Here is a 17,239-nt window from a genome sequence, read left to right as displayed (position 1 = left end):
GTTGTTGGCAACATTTACTTTTTTGATTTCCAAATATCTCAGTGTTAGAGCTGAGTAAAAAAGATGAGTAAAAAGCTTGGAGCAACTTTACTGAGTAACTTAGTTTGAAGTCACTTAAGAACCAATACAGTTAATTATATATATAATGTACTACTAGTGCTGAAAGAACTCTTGAGTATGTAGTGGGCTTTTCAATTTTTCCTCTTACATTTCCTGTTCTTCTCCTTTTTGAGACAGTGCCAGTACTTTTTTCTAACAGTTATAGATACAGTGGCAGATAATCCTTTTCCTTTTTAAATGTAAGCTTTTGTTTACTCTGGCGCTTGTACTTCTGTGCTTTCAGAGCAGTCATTTTCCTATGCTTAACCCCTGTTTTGTTACTGTAAATGAGGCACTCTTAACTTCCTCTCTGTTTTGCACCTGTTGTAGTTCAAGTTTAGCCTTCCTGAATGGGCTAACTTGAATTAAGTTTATGTTGCAGTCTAAGCAGTTACCCTTGGCAGGTGTGGTTGTTGTAATCTCTGCTGCAGTATCCTAAAATTGTATTTGCATTCCTCATGGTAGCATTCCAGTTTTGACCTACTGTTGTCTTAGGCGCAGCATGACATCTCCTATGCCAGATGTTTTGTATATCAATGGTAAGCATATATGCTAGTGCAGAAGGACTGTGTGGGTTTCTCTCAAGTGCAATGAATGGCTCTGTTTATACAGCAGCTTTCAAGAGTGCTGTATTGTTAAAAATAAGTGTATTGTACAAGTGCTCTTTTGACTCAAACTTTTAAATTGTTTTGAATTAATATTTCCCTTGTGGACAAAATTATACAAGCATTTTCTTGTTATGGTGCTTAGAACAGCTTCAGGACTTGTGTAAAAAGTAGCTTAAACATTTTTTCTGTGTGAGGTCTGAGGGTTGTACAGCTATATGCATTTTAAAGTATAATGTTTATACGTAAATGCATATTTAATTTGGTAGAACAGCTGCAGTTCCAGAATCTTCCTCTTCATCTGTCTTAATTCATTTTTGCCTGTTCTGGTTGGGCACATACTTCAGTTTGAGAGGTCAGAATAGACTTTTTAAAGAACTATAATGAAACTCTTGAGATCTAGGCTTTCAGTGCTGTGTAGTGGTGTTAGTATGTTTCTGCTCATCTTCTAGTATACAGACTGATTTCATGTGATCAGGTGGTTCTTTAGTAATAGCTGTTTGGTGTGTAAAAGCTCTACCTTTCCTGCTCACTTCTTCTTATTGTTAGATTTACTACTTTTATTGCATGACCCTGTACTTGACTTAAACCTCCTATTCACTCTTCAGCTTTTTCTTCTCCTTCATTATTTTTCCCTTTCCCTTTGACATATTTCTCTGCTGCTCAAACTTACCTCCTCTGAAGATGCTTAACCACTACTGAAAAGCTAGCTAAAGGAATTTCTGCTTGAGCATGTCATGACCTATCAGGAGGGGCCATGGTGTTCATTATAAATTCTCATCAGGATTCAACAAAGACACTGGACATGCTTTAGGGAGCTCTTGCGCTTTTTTGTGTGACCACCTTGTGTCCAGCAACCAGCTCACTATTTATACTTAAAAGGTGTTGGCTAACAAGCCCTTACATTTGAAGGCTTTCACAAATGCTGGCCAGCAGGCCTGTGATTTTTACAGTACACTTTAATAAACTCTCAGCTCCCTCAACACTCTACTTAAAGGTGCTGGCTCACAAACCGCAGCATTTCTGCAACTCCCCACTCCCACAATAAACTTCAATGCAGAGTATGGAATAGAAAATGATAGCTGTGCTTTGCCCAGACAGAGTGAGGGAGAAGAGAAATAAAAGCAGAAAAGGAAGAGAGCAATAGAATATCATCAGTCCTTAGATCCTGCCTTGGATCCAGCACTTTTGTGGTTGGTCCAGAGCTGGGAATTGTGACACAGTGAAATAGAGAAGAAAAAGAGAGCAGGGGAGCCCAGTCTGCTTCCTTCCATCAATAACCTGGTGGAGTCTTTTATGTGAATGTGATTTTTTGTGCTCTTTTGTTCTGGAGTGCATAGCCAGCCCTTGGAGGTCTCCTCCAGGGAATGAGTGCAGGCTGAGGAAGTGAGCACAAATCTCCATCCAGGTGGAGCAGGGAGTTGGCTCAGCACTGTGCTGCCTCACCTCAGAAGACCCTGTCTTCCAATCACAGCTTTCCTGCCAAAACAGTCACAATGTTTGAGACAAAACATGCTTATGCAAGATCCTCCACACCACCCAGTGTCTCTAACATTCTTTACTATTGGTTGGGCATACAGCTCATCTTTGACTATGGTGATCTCTATACATTGGATGCAGGGCTAGGAGAGGGAGGAAGCAGGAGACAGTATGCAGCTAATCAGAGTTGCAAAAAAGTTGCAAAACACTATGCTCATCATTAAAACCAGAAGTCCCACCAATATTACAGTTCCTATTTGTGTCAAACACTTTCCCCACCCCATGATTTAAAACCAAAAGAAATCTGGTGTCCAGGACTTGATTCATTGAACAAGTTCTTTAGTTGCAGTGTTTGGAATTGTTCAGCAATCTGGTCAGCAGCTTCCTTCATCTTTGCTCAGGCCTCTTCAGTTAAATTTTTGTGGCGTTGTGGATGGTGTCAGAGTACTCCTCTTTGGTGAGGCTGATCCCATGTTATGTTTGTTCAATAATAGGTACGTGATGGTGCATCCATCTCCGAGGGGTTGTCAAATTGAACATTGATAGGCCACAGGGAAGAAATTCAGACACCTCATTTCCATCCAGCATGGTATTCTAGTGTTAGGAATAAGATTTTTCATCTGAACTCCTCCAAGCCAACCCCAAAGGGGCTCTCTGTATTTATTTCGTCATTCTTCAATTATAATTGTCAGTAAGATATAGGATAATTATTTGTGGCTCAGTGGCAAGCTAATTCCTGCCATCAGGTACTAACCTGAAAAATGTAGAGGATGTTGGTTCTATTACAATTTTAGCAAGTAGAAGTATGTCTATTCAAAGTTCTAATACCCAGTATGAACCATATTTCAGGGGAGTTCTTCAGGGCAAGTGTTACAAGTACTATACATCACAGCAGACAAACTTAGAGGCAACAGAAAGAGTCCTAATTTCTTCCTGAGTGAAGTAGGGCATGGCAAGGCAAAACCCTTGGCTGTGAGGCTTCCATATTCTTACAAATTCTTGTATTAGCTTCCAAGTGGAGTTGGAGTCTTGTTACAGTAGTTCTTGGTTCCCAGCATGAAGATAAAAGGACACATTGCTGAAACATCTTGGGTACAGTGCTAGGTACAGATTATAAAACAACAGCAATATGCAGTCAAAATGCTTGATGTTAACATCACTCATTGCTTTATCATAGTTCTTGTAGGAAAGGAAAATGGAAAAATGCTTTGTTCTAAACCAATGGTTGGAAAGAGGATACTGTCAACTGGTGTGAGCACAGTATTCTTTATCATGGGCATTGAGAGTTATCCATAAGTAACTGCTGAAAGGCTTCTGAAGTCACTACTCCAATAGTGAAAAAATCTGTTAAAGCTAATTGTTCTAAGCTTAAGTTTAATTGCTTAATTTAATTTGTTTTATGTCCTTCCTTTTGTGAAAGATACAATTGTTTCTGTTTCCTGTGGCCCATTCCTGTGCCACTGGAGCAGTAAAGTGGTTGCCATTGTCTCACTGGGTGGAATTGGGCTTGGGTAAATACCTGAACCACTGCTTTAAAACTCTGTGCTTTTGCCTGTGCCTAAACTAAAAACTTCCACTTGGATTAGTCTGAACCTCCGTATTTGAGGTGGGAGTATATACAGCTTCTTACTTCTCCTCATTTAAGTTACCCTGCTTTGATATTGTGGTTCTGGTATATGGCACTATTTTGTAGCAGTTTGCTGATCCTGTCCATCATCTCTGGTTTCAGTTTTAATTAGTGGTGCAGAATCCAGATTCTACATCCTGCAATTCCTCATGAAATATTCTCTCATATACATGAAGCTGAAACTATGCTGGAAGCCTGCTAATATAGCCATGTTTGACAGCAAACAGCCCTTCTGCCTTCAGCCTCTTTTCCTGATTGCTCTTAGCAGCAAGCAGCTCCCTCTCCTGAGGCCTGCTCTCCTTCTCTGGGAAACCTAAACCCCTTGACCAGTAGGCTGCCCATTGCATGAGGGACCAGGACTCTTAAGGACCATTTACCTGTATGCAAACCTCAGATTCTCAGTATTCCTTGGCCTCCTCTTCTGCAGCTTTTTTCTGCTCTACAGCAGCTGCTGCCTACACTTCTGCCTTTCCTATAGCCAGTTCTCTGGCTTCAGCCTCTTCCACAGCTGCCTTTGTTTCCCTGCCCAACACTCCTGAGGTTCTCTCCTCTTCATCCTTATCCCTCACTACTTTTGAATCCTTCACTTGGGTGCGTCACTCTCTGTTTATAAAAATCAAATAGCCGAGTCTTGCCTCTTCATTTCACATACTAGTTCCTTATCTGAGGACTTGTGTAAGTTCTTGTATTCCCAAGGCCAACTTATCATCCCTACTGTGGTACCCAGCGCATCTCTCAGTATTTTCTCCTGCTTTGTAGCCTTGCAGAGCTCAAGGTGTAGTAAGTCTCCTTCTATATTCAGCAAAGATTGCAACTTTGTTCTTTCATTTTTCTCTCTATCCAGACATCTCTGAAAGTGGTCAGCCAGAGGATGTTTTTTCAAGAGCTCAACCAAGACTTTCAAATGCTTTTGCAAATGTTTTGCAGCCAAATTTTGCTGTCTAAATATTTTAGTAAAAAAAAAAAGTCTGTCTCATCTTGCTCTCTGTGTGAACATTTTTGTAAAGAACTCAACCAAATTATATAGAAATGTCTCTCTATTTTTGCTATCTAGACATTTTAGTGAGAAGTCATTAATCTTTTTATCTCTTTGTGTTTCCATCAGCATGACACACAGTACTCCACATATGAAGATGGGTGTAGGTCATACTTTCCCAAAAAGGAAAGGGGTCAATGCTTGGAATTTCCTGAGCTGTCGTGTCCTGCTCCTCCCTGTTTCTGATCCATCCTGTACCCCAGTCAGAGATGGAGATATCTGAACCCATCCCAGCTAAAAATAGCTCAAGAGCTGTTCAGTCCCTCTCAGCCTCACAAGAGTCATGTCTCTGATGCCAATTTATTGTTCCAGGCCATTGGTAGGAGTGTGATGTTTGTTATAAATTTGTATAAGTCTAAACGATGCCACCAGACCACACACTGGGGAGCTCTTGTGCTTTATTGTACAGTTGTTATAACTGTGGAACCCCCACTATTAGACTCCAAAGGTGTTGGCTAACAACCCAGGCAAAGCAAGGGATGAGAGAAATTAAGGTGGAAAAGAGAGAGGAAGAATGAAGAAGTTCACCGTCTGTAGATTCGTGCAGTCAGTTCTGCTGCGTGGATGGTCCAGAGCTGGGGTAGCAAAATAAAGAAAGGGAAAGATATGGAAAAAGTCATAACGGGGGCCCACGTGCTTCCTTTTGTATTTAACCTGGTGCAGCCGCTTATGTAAACAAGACTTTTCATGCTGTTTTGTTTGCACATTCACAGGCAACCTTTTGAGCCTTTCTCTGGGAGGTCAGTTAGGAGGGAGTTAGCAGGAAGCTGGCTCAGAACACTCCTCCTCTATCTCCATGGACCCTTTGTTTCACTCACACTTTTCTTGTCATAACAGCCAGAATATTTGAGACAAAACGTGCTTATGCTTAGTCCTCCATGGAACTGCTTCTGGAAATACATCAATTTTTCCTTGTATGAAAGATAGGAAGTTACAGAGTAGTCATCACTGTCTTTTAAACTGTAATCTTTAATTCACCGACTCACTAGTCTACTCTTAAGATTTTAATTGATAAAATTCAAATCTATTATAAACGAGGGTTGTGTGTGGAAAGAAAGTTGCACTTTGTTTCAAGGTTGTAATGTTTTTTCTCTCTGTTTTTTGTTTTTAAGGAATAACTGTGGTATAGAGACACACCTTTTTAGAATCCCTCTAAGATATAGTAAATACAAATATTTGTAGTAAATACAAATCTAGTGCAAGTCTATTTAATAGACTGATCTTTACCTGTAACAAGAGCCTACCTCTTAAGGAATTTTTTTTCCTGAAAATGGCCTTTGTTTGCCATTTCTTATGAATGTGTAAAGCAGATGCAGAATGTAAACTGAGATGAGTTCTCACTGAATTACTAAAACCATGAAAAGTAGGTAATAGCTGAATGTTTATATTGGTCTTTGGCTCTTTCAAGACTTCTTGAACATTTTTAACCTTATAGTTCAAGTAAACTGCTTTTTCAAAGCCCCTTTAACAAAAAGTAACTTGAAAATTGAATAGTATTTTATTCCATGTATTTGGGACAAAAATAATTGTAGAAAGAATTCATAATGAACTTGAAACAGATTTCACATTTTGATAGCCCAGTTAGTTTTGCTTAGTAATTAATTTGCTGGATAATAAACACTTGCTTATTTTAGGTAATTCTTGCTCACTTTTCACATCTTTGCAAAAAATACAGTGTTCAGTTGTGCTGGTTGCTCTGGAGTGCAAAAAAGATACCGTAAATTCTATTTGTTTTTTGCAGAAACTGTTACATTAGTTCTTCTTTACTTTCAGGCATCCACCTTTATCATACTGGCAAGATCAAATGCATAAATATACACTGTCAGGGAGTTCAGCAGCATTGGGAAACAACTAAGTCTTGGAGGGAGATGGGTTGAGGAAGAAGGCTGAATATCTTATTCGTGCCCATTGGGTCATAGTTTTTATGCCCTGAATGTGATACTGAGAGACAACACAGGTTTACAAACTTGTAGCTTTAATATGATGATGTGAGGAAAAAGATGAGCACTTTGCCTGAACTTCTCCTGAAAATTGGTGTTCAGCAGTATCAGTTAGTGCTGATAACCTTATTGAGAGTTACTTACTGTGTGCTGCAGTTCCAATAGTTACGGAATTATTTCCAAATTATCACAGATGTGTTCGAAGATCACAGAATCAATTAGGCTGGAATAGACCTCAGAGAGCATTCAGTACGACCTCTGACTGAAGACCACCATGTCAGAATGTCACTCAGTGCCATGGCCCGTCTTTTCTTGGACGTTAAACACCTCCAGGGGTGGTGACTCTACCACCTCCCTGGCCAGTCCATCCAATGTCTAAGCACCCTTTCTGTGAAGAAATTCCTCCTAATGTTCAGCCTAAATGTCCCCTGGTGGAGCTTAATATTAAGGTCATGTTACGTATCATAAGAAACAAGGCATATCTTCTAAAAGATGCTCTAGGAAATTAGTTCAAGAATCTTGTGCTAAAGAACCTTTTCTTTGCAAAGGGAGATAATCAGAAAGTTTGGGTTCCCATTTAGGCTGCATGTGTATTCTTCTGCTTAATCTCATGTCACTTCATTTAGTTCTATGAGACCCTGATGCACGGGCATGTTGAACACTATAATGAGATTTTATTAATTTGCAAATATTAGTTAGCATATATATACAGACTTATTCTGGGGCTTTTTTTTTGCTTGTTTTGGATTCATAGTTTGTAATGGTGATACTTGATTTCTGCTAAGCTGTTAGTATTTGGTGGAAGGATTTGGTATTTTTTATTAAGATCCTAGGAGAAGCTCCTTGTAAAGATACATCTCTCAAGTAATAGATATTTGGAGGTTTTTTTTCAATCTGTTAAGCTGCATATTAATGCCACTTTCTGAGAAATGTAGGACATACTATCCACATGTTTTGGAGAAACGTACTATTTTTTAGATATTCCATCATGTGTCTGTTGCTTGATTTGCATGTTGGACTCTGGCCCTGTGGAGCAATACAAGATGTAAATATCAATATATGCACTACTCTAACCTGAAGGAGGTTTAGTTTTCTCTGTTTCTTAATTGCCAGTCATTTCAGAAGAAACATTCAAACTTTTTGTGTGGCTTGGAAGTAGGAGGGCTAGTTTGACTGGTAGTAGGTAGTGTATTAGTTTTTAGGCTTTGTTTTAAATGTTGTTTTTGTTTTTAAATCAGGAGCCAATGAAGTCGAGAGCACCACAGCTACATTTGGAATACAGATTCTACAAGCAGCTAGGATCTGGAGGTAAAAAGCAGTATAATGCATTTTACTGTGATGAATCCAGGATCAATTTTTGGCTGAAGTTTTCTGGGTTTAGAGGTATAAATCTATTTAATAAAGTGTTCCTTACTACTTAAAGCAAAAAAAAAGCCCATGGAGTTCGTGAATTAAATAATAGTGAATAATAATAATTATAAATTCCATTATTCTAACTTTTTTCCTACTCAGTAAAGTGTATCTATGAAGTCCTGACTTTTAAATAAATCCTACCTATCACAGCATTTGTCTGCATACAAGTATACCTTAAACTAAGACTATTCCCAGTACAACTCTTTGAAAAAATACTGTTGATCTCCAAACTGCTGATCTACTAATTATGTATTTTGAATTAAGGTTGATGTGATAGCTTAAATAGCTTCAAATTCAGTTTTACTTTACTTCACTTCTACTGATACAGTATATAATGCTGCTTACTAGTTTTAAACCTCTTAAATACCTCTAGGAGAAGTTTCAGTGCAGTTTAATATTTAAATTTCTCATTTCACTCCCGTTGGTGTTTTTATACCCAGAACAACTCTTATGGTGGTGGCCTGAATGATCCAATTGTCACCTTTTGTTTTTATAGGTGAGCGATACCTAAAACTTCTCGCACAATTTTGTGCCTTTCACAAAAGTGCATATAATCAGTTAGGAAGATGTGAAGTTTCTTACCCTAGTAAAGTGAGTACAGATTCTCTAAATCAGCTATAATTTAGGAAAAAGAAGTCTTTTGATATCTTTTCCTTGAAATTATTCCTAGAGTAGGTAATGTAATTAACTATTTTTCCCATTTTTCTAGTAATGTAGAATTTTATTTTATGAGTGGACTACTAACAGTGGTTTTCTACGTTTGTTCAGGGGCTTACATATTTCTACATGTTTCTACATGTATGTTCAGGGGCTTTTTAGAAAAGGAATTTGTGACAGTGATTTTGATTGTGCTTAAGCTAGAATAAAATCCTACTTGGTATGAAAAGTCTCTGAAAAGAAATACACAATGAACATGCACATACCACTTTGAATTTGTTGCCTTGAACGTGTGTATGTTATGATGAATTTAAATACTTTTTAATTCCTATTTTCACCTTTTTCCTTAAAATTTGGGGTCATATGGCAGCTCATTGCTGCTCTGACTGGATAGGGTTTCTCAGGTAGCTTTCAAAATTTCGTGCTACTCTTTTAAAGACTACATCTGGTGAAACCAAGTTTCTAATGTGTTCAGTTAATATAGACCTTTTTTTTTTGCTGAGGTACTATGAATGCTTTGCAACCAGGAATTTTTAGAGATTACTTTTGGCAAAACACAACTTTTCTTGTCAATTTCTTTTCCTAGATGGAAAATAAGGTTGTAGATAGGTAATCAAAATCTTGAGTCTCTATGGTTGCTGTTTGGAGAAAGTCATCACAGTATTGGTGTTTTTTTGTAAGTAATTATTAATTGTCAGCATACCGTACACTAACATTGTGAAATAGCTGATGAGTAGAAAGCTGAGATCTTAAGTGTTTAACTAATGGAGCATAACAACCCACAAATTAGATACATTAACTATCTGTGAATATAGAGGTGTAACTATCTAAAATTGCAAAAGAGCTGTGTAGTGGAGGTAAGAATAAAGGTGTAATTTCTAGTCCAGACTGCAGAAGTTAAGCAGTGCTTCACAGAGGTAGGAACCCTTACAGGAGAATATATTGGGAAAATGTCTTGGTGAGTGTAACTATGTTTACTTTTTTATTTAGTGAATAAGACTGGGAACTGTGTTTAGTGTAGAAACATAGTGAAGTCACAGTTATCCTGCTTTACTTCAGATACCATTCAATTTTCTTAACCCTGTTTGCTGGTTGCAACAAATTTTATCTTTTTCTCTGATGTCTTGTTGAAGTACTGAAAGGGAGAGTCACCTCTCTGATTCCTTGCATGAAGATGAGGTTACCTTTAGGGTGAAAATGTGAAGATAGAGCTGGTGACTTACTGAGGTTCGTCAATATTTATGAATAACTTTGTTACAGACTCCTTTGTTTTTGCAGTAACCTGCTTTTATTCAAAGGTGAAAGCCTCTCCCAGCAGAGAACCTTGAAAACTCCTTTGTGAACTTTTCTCAGGCTCTCCACTTGAGGCCTATTTTAAGGGGTTTTGTGACAAAGGCTCATTATGAAGAAAGTAATTTTCTTTTTCCTATCTGCATAGAAGTAAAAGAAAGATTGCTGATTCCTTATCTTCTGGCGGCAGTCACTTTTTCTATATTTTTAGGAGTTGGGCCCTCAAGCAGAGGAAGTTGTATGGCCTGTGATTTTCAGAAAAAACTTTGTAGTATTATGTAGTTTCTGTTCTTATGTAATCTGTGACAACTGGTTTTAGTTTGCTGATTTTTTGTGACGTGCATATTTACTGTGAAACATAGATTTAAGTAATTTTATCTCATGAACAGTTGAAAACAAAGTTTTGGAAAGTTGATCCACTAAGTGATAAATTCAGAAAGCAAGTATATAAGCCTCCTATGTAAAATAGGAGATAGTGAGTGGAAAAAAAACTTTCACCAGGTCTATCCATTTACGTAGTATTGCTTTGTGGGCAGTGGTCGTTCTTTAATTAGAGAGAGCATGGGTTGGAAGAAGTGGTCTTCAGTATGCAAGTTACAGAAGAGTCTGTCATAGGAGATATAAAAATTGCTGCCCTTGCTGGAAGAAATTTGTAATATAGCAATTGTGAAGAGAGAAGGTTTCTCTGATACGCAGTTATGCACCATACTAGAAGTTAGAAATGTCTCAAGCTTTCCATCTTTTAAGCTTCTAAAAATCCACATTTGTAGGTTTTCTTACAATAAAGTAATCTTTTCCTTTGCTGTTTATTTGCACAAACTTTTGGCCGATAGCTTTATAATTGTGTGGACTGTGTAGTTTGCATTTAATTGTAGTGAGTTGTGCTTCCCCTTGTTCTCTTCATGTTTACATGTGTACACATGTACACAAAAGTACTTTTGTATTGATAGCAAGTGATTACTAAACTATGGTTTCAGAAGCAACCAGTGAAAAGGGAGTTGTACTCCCAGTCTTGTAAGCAGAGCCAATATTTTCTATAAAAACCCCATCGTTTTCATGAATAAGAACTACAGATTCCCCAGTTTATGCTACAGATTGACTTAGTGTGAAATAACTAATTGACCTAGTGTGAAATAACCTGAAGCTTAAAGGATTAAATTCTTTTAAGCCCTGTGAAATCCTCCTTGACTTGGAGGTGGCAGGAGGAGGAGGGAGAGGCATTAACATGTGAATGAATACTTCTAGAAGGAAATTAGGTTATTTTCTGGCAATATCATCCTGAAAGCAAGTAAAGAAAATGTTACTGTGATTACAGATTATTTTACCTTCAAACCCTTTTTAGTGGAGCATCCTTGTACTTCCTATAATCTTGTAGGCATCCTCGATGAAAAGAGGATTTTGAAATGGTGTTTTTTAGGTATTTTCTTATGTGCAGCCAGTATTTGTCTACTAAGTCTATTTATTTATTTTTATAATATCCCTTTTTCTTGCTTTTCTAATAACCTTGTAGCTTGGAATTTTTTAAAATATATATTTGTATTAATCTCTCTCCTAAGTCATGTTGTTTTGTGTCTTGAATGCCATGAAAATCGAAGACATTCTTAACTTAAACAAGGATCAGAGGGTTCTTTTGTAGTTCTGCTCACTGAGAGAACAAGGGGAAAATAGGCATGAAATATGATAGATGTGCAGCTTTTATACACAAGACTTTAGAACTGAGAGTATTAGTTCTCTGTGTTTAATAAAAAGTGGTTTTGTCTTGCATGAGTAAGAATTAACATTTCAAAACTGGGTTCCTTTGGAGAGGATCTGCTCACATAGAAGGCCTAAATGTAAATTTGCTCTTAAATATGCACTTTGAAATGCCTGTGAATGTGCAGTAACATGTAGGCTTTTGTCAGGAAAAAAAAGTGAAGAATCTTTCTTAAAGAGGAAATATACTTTCAGTGCTTTTGGGCTTTTAAAAATGTTTTTAGTTTTTTAGGGAAATGGACCTCAAACTTATTAAAAACAACTTTGAAAATTAGTTAAAAGATGTGGCTTATTTTAGTCTCATCATTACTTAGCTTTCGTTTAAGTTTTATGTACTAATAGAGTTTTTTATGAAAATTGCTTTCTTTTTTCTGTGATAATTTTGTAGTTTAGTAACTATGAGGATGTTTTCCTTAAGGAGTTTGAGATCATTAGTCACTATAAAGAATTTTCTAGTCAATTGAATGGGGAACATATGGATGGAATTTAGAATCTGTGCTTCTAATAAATTTTGTTTAATGTGTATTTTCTTAATGTGCAGATATAAGATATAAGAAAACTATACTATCATACTCCAAATAAAATGATTGCTGAATTCTTACCTGAAATTGCGTTGAAGCTTTTGGAATGAATAGAAAACAGTTTCATATTTTTTATTGATTTTTGAATTAATCTTCTATGCTATCAGGCTTTCTTTGCATGATTAGAAGATAAAGTGTAGGTGTATTTCGTGCACCACACTGCAGTTTAACTGACAGATAGGTATGGTTCAGTTTCCTTTTGCAGAAAGGAGTCTGTAAATGAAAGAAGTTACGTGTTACATCTTGAAGAGCATAAAAACGATTCATCTTTCATTGTCTGATTTTTTCTAACCTCTCTTAATAAATGGGTGATTATCATAATGACTGGGAGCTTTTGCAAGTGACTGATAACTCGTTTGTACTTACTTACCTGACAGTGGAGCAAAAGAATAGCAAGCAGCTTCTGCTGCCTAAAGTGAATTAGTAGAACTCCTGTTTGTAATGCTGCTCTTAGAGTACCCTTAGAACAGTTCTTGTTTATAGGAGCGAGGAGAATCTATTATTAGATTTTTTTTTCATTTGAGGTAATTTTTGAGGTCACAGATCTCAAAACATGTCACAGATCTGTTCAGCAGTGGATTAACCTACTGGTAAAACTGCTGTATTAATATTTCAGACAAAGCAGATGCTCAGTATTGTAAATAAGGTTTTATTTTTCTTATCTTTTGGACATCTGTTCTTCTAGCTGAAATCTAGTTAACTCCTCCACTTGAAAAACTGGAAGCCATTCACTTTTCTTACAGGGTCACTACTATTGGCTAGTCAATGCATAGGATATATTTGTCTACAGTGGGAAAAGGTGTCGTATTTAAGAAGGTCATTGCCATTGTGAAATGAGTGCTAAGTATTGCGTTCTGTACCTGAACCACTGTGATTTGGTACTAACATTCATGTGACGTGGTCTGTATTGGTATCTAAAAATACGGGTTTTGGTTTTGAGATCACGCGGAGCTGCCTTTGACACAGTGGAGTCACAGTACTTGGACAGCTGTAATTACGCAGTTACTGTTGGATTAGTGATTCAGGAGGATTTCAGTGTGGGCACAATGTGGTTTTGGGAGATACAAAAACATTCCCATACAGTAAGTGAAGTGTGCTCACCATTTTGTAGTCAAGCTCAGGAGAATATTTATTGTAGAATTTAGAGCATGTCTGGATTCACCACATTTTTGTTTGGGAATGTAGCAGAGTGAGTTTGAAATACTTTGAATTTCTGATTTTGAGAGGGGGCAGAGTACCCTAAGGCAAGAACACTTCTTTGTTATGAGGTGCCTTATACATAGTTTAGACATTGTTGTTTATGGTTTTCTTTTTTGTGTTGGAAATGTGTTTGATGGACTGAAGGCCAAGAATGAGGTTCAGTTCTCAGTGTCTTTAGTGGTTTTTCCTCTAGGTAAAGACAAAAATATTTAAGGTGAGAAAGTATGTTTCTTCATTTAATTACAGTTTAGGCCAGCTTTAGCTGGTGTGTGAGATCTGAGTGTTCAGGGGCAGCTGTTAATTATTTTCATATAGCTATATTAAGGGTATGGAATCTCTGAAGCAGATTTTTCTCGTGAAAGACAAGCTATCTTTTGCATTTCAGATAGCTACAGGCACCTTTCACTGTCACTGCGAAGGCAGTAGGATCTCAGATTGCTAGTGATACCATGTCTACTTCATCCTCTTGGCCATAGCCACCTTGCCTTCCACTTTAGCCTATGGGAGAAAAAAGAACCCAGCATGATTTCATTGTGGTGCATCAGCGTCTGTGTTTTGCTATAACTCTTCCCAAGACAAAAATTTCAGTATAATAATTTCTTAATTTCTTTCTCAGTTGGTGGACTGTAATGTACTTTACTAGATTGGTATTCTATCATAACCATGAGGAAGTGTCTCAATAGCAAGTCTCCTTGAGTGTGGTGCTAGAAAGAAAGCACTACAGCTAGATTATTGTGTCAGGTGATTATTTTTGTTCCTAGATCTTCTAGAAACAATTTAAAATTACTTATCTTATTCTGTGTTATTCAAAATATTTTGGGTTTGATGTTTTGCTGCTATTATAGGAAAAACATTATGGAAGTTACAAAGGTTTGAAGTGAGTTTACGGGAAAACATGAGTGTGATGTGCAGCTATATTTAATTGGATGTTCCTACTACTTAGTTAAAGCAGTAATAATTTTCTGGAACTTCAGATTTTAGAGTATTACTTAATTTCTAAAACAAGGGTGTTTATGTTTCTAATGATCAATGACAACGTATATTGAAGACAAAATCTCTATAAACTACAGAGTTAGCAAGTAGGTGAGTTCAGGGTAGTCCTAGTTTACATATGTAAATAAAATTTTATTACAGGTATGTTAGAGTTATTGCACTTCGTATCCTTTCTATACATCTTGCTAGCCCACATTCAGTATGAATGCAAAGTGAGTTTAATTAGTAACTTCACATGAATATTACTTTGAACTATGCTTCCAGGTAGGTAGCTGAGAATGTGGTCTTAAACTGATGGCTGTTTCTTTAATTTATTTTTTATTGATGCTGTCCTGCTTTATTACTTCTGTTGGAATTTGACTGGCATTATTATGCTGGGGAATCAACAACAAGCAGTTAGTTGAAGTGGTTGGTAATCATGATAAAGTTAAAAAAACTAAACATGCAAGTGATCCTTAAAAACAAAGCTCTAGGCTTAATTTAGGAATATAGTATTAGAGCACTTAAACTGAATTAAATATTGAATCTCTTTACTGAAGAGAAATCTATTCATAGGCAGTGCTAATCTGTGTACTGATGACTGCTGCAGTTGTATCATGAGCTGTTTGGGGAAAACTGACTCAGTTTTGAGTTTTTGCTGCTGATCTGCTTCCTTTGATAGGAAAGTTGAGTTGCTCAGTTATTAATGTGAATATGGTAATATTTATGTTTATATGAATAAACATAAATGGTAATGCCTAATTTATTTTCTAAGTGTAGTCCATCAAAATTATAAATATGTTGCTTGCAGTTTTTCTTGTTTTATGCCAATCCTTTTCTAGGATTTAGCCTAAGGACATGTACAGGATTTTCTGAATTTAAAGGTAATTTTTTTCCCTGGAATAAGTGCAAGAGATCTGATAAGAATCAGATGGCAGCTGCATAATAGAGTTACATGATAATGTTTCTGAGAAACACTAGTTACTGGCCATAAGCCTGGCTGTATGCAAAAATGTATATTGATTTTGTATTGTGACATCACACAGATTTCGGAGATTGGGCTTTGAGAGGCATACAATAGTTGTAATTGTGAAAGGAAGCTTGATAAGACGGCTCAGTGAACAAAGTGAATGTTAGATAAATGGATATTTGATTTAATCATGGTTACAATAAAATACATCTCTAATTCCATTTTAGTAATATAAATAACTAAAGAAGATTTTTCCTTTTGAAATAGATCTAATTATTTTATTACTATTTCTTCTTTTTGCAAACATATTCTTATATTTGTAAGTAAGAGATGTAGTCTAAGTGTTGTGGTGATATAGTGTCTCATTCTGTGTTTAGAGTTTTATAGTTCGTGGCTGATCATGATTTCAGTGGCATTCAGGTGCTGTGTTTCCTGAGACTGTGTGGCCTGTGTGTGCTGCTTTGGCTCAAGTCAGAACACATTACTGTGAGTTTAATAATCGCTTCCTTTGAGAGGATTCAAACCAGATTACATAGAATAACTAGGGAATATTTGTGTTTGTGGCAGTTTGTTAATTTGTATCCTTGACAAGAGTACTAGTATGAATGTGCTGTGAAAGACAGCTGTTACTGTAAATCTTCCAACTCGTTTAAGGTATTTTTGGCTTATGTCCAATGAATTGCCACATATGAAAATTAAGACTGCAAATAAAAGTTAGTGTGATATAAGAAGCTGAATACATGATACCATGATCTGCAAGAGCAGTGTTGTGTATTTTATTGGCATTTATGTGTCTGAACAGATTCTCAGCAATAGGATATAATGCAGATACCATCAGTCTGCTTCTTGATTTGTTTAGAGAAAGCTCTAAAAGGAAATTGGTATTACAAGAAACTGAAAAACACTGGAAAGCTACTTACTAGCTTAATAGCTTTACAAATTTAGGTTGTATTGTGTAGACATTTTGCTAAGATACAGCTCAAAATTAAGTCAGTAATAGATGAGGTTAAATGCAAGTGGTATTGCCATTGACCTGCGGGTTACATATTCCTTTGGCTGTCTCTGCTGTCTGTTTATCAAATTAGGGGTTTTTTTCCTGAATGAGGACACACACCTAAAATAATTGAAGCTATGACATAATATCTGTGTCAAAGCAGATAAATGGAATTTTTTCCTTAAGATACAAATGTGTTTGTGCTAATCATGTATATTGCTGGAGATAACGGAACAACATGCAGTCTCAAGCTTAAGTCAGGTTTCATGATGTTCTTCAAGAAGACGGATAATGGTCCAAAGCAGAAGTAGCTTATTTTCTTTGTTTTAAAGAGATTTGGCAGATACAGTTTAATCTACTAGTCATGTTTTCTTTATTCTAATACTTTTTTTGTCCTTTCATCATTGTTGAGGAAGTCAGATATGTCAGCTTTAAAAACTTTCTGGACATCATGCACATAAACATGGTGGACTAAAGTATTTGAAAATTAAAGAGTGTAATCCATAAATTCACATAATTGTTTTAAGGGGCTCTCTTTGCACCCCTGCTCTTCCCACTCACCTTCTCAGTGGATAGTCAAGTACTTTTTGAATGTTTTGACTTGATTTTGGAGATCAGAGGTGT

General features: G+C 36.6%; 1 protein-coding gene across 4 annotated transcripts in view; it reads left to right on the top strand.

Moving 5' to 3' along the window:
- The window catches only part of CSNK1G3 (casein kinase 1 gamma 3), a 68,640-nt gene that overhangs the window by 21,728 nt on the left and 29,673 nt on the right, over positions 1–17,239 (top strand). For all 4 annotated transcript variants that reach the window (XM_074532447.1, XM_074532448.1, XM_074532450.1 and 1 more), the window contains one exon: positions 8,025–8,094. In XM_074532447.1, coding sequence (XP_074388548.1) covers positions 8,025–8,094 — 70 coding nt within the window. The remainder of the gene's footprint in view (positions 1–8,024; positions 8,095–17,239) is intronic.

The sequence above is a fragment of the Zonotrichia albicollis genome, chromosome Z (assembly GCF_047830755.1).
Source record: "Zonotrichia albicollis isolate bZonAlb1 chromosome Z, bZonAlb1.hap1, whole genome shotgun sequence".
Taxonomy (NCBI): Eukaryota; Metazoa; Chordata; class Aves; order Passeriformes; family Passerellidae; genus Zonotrichia; species Zonotrichia albicollis.
Note: the sequence above shows the minus strand (reverse complement) of the source record. Positions and strands in the feature narration are given on the sequence as shown.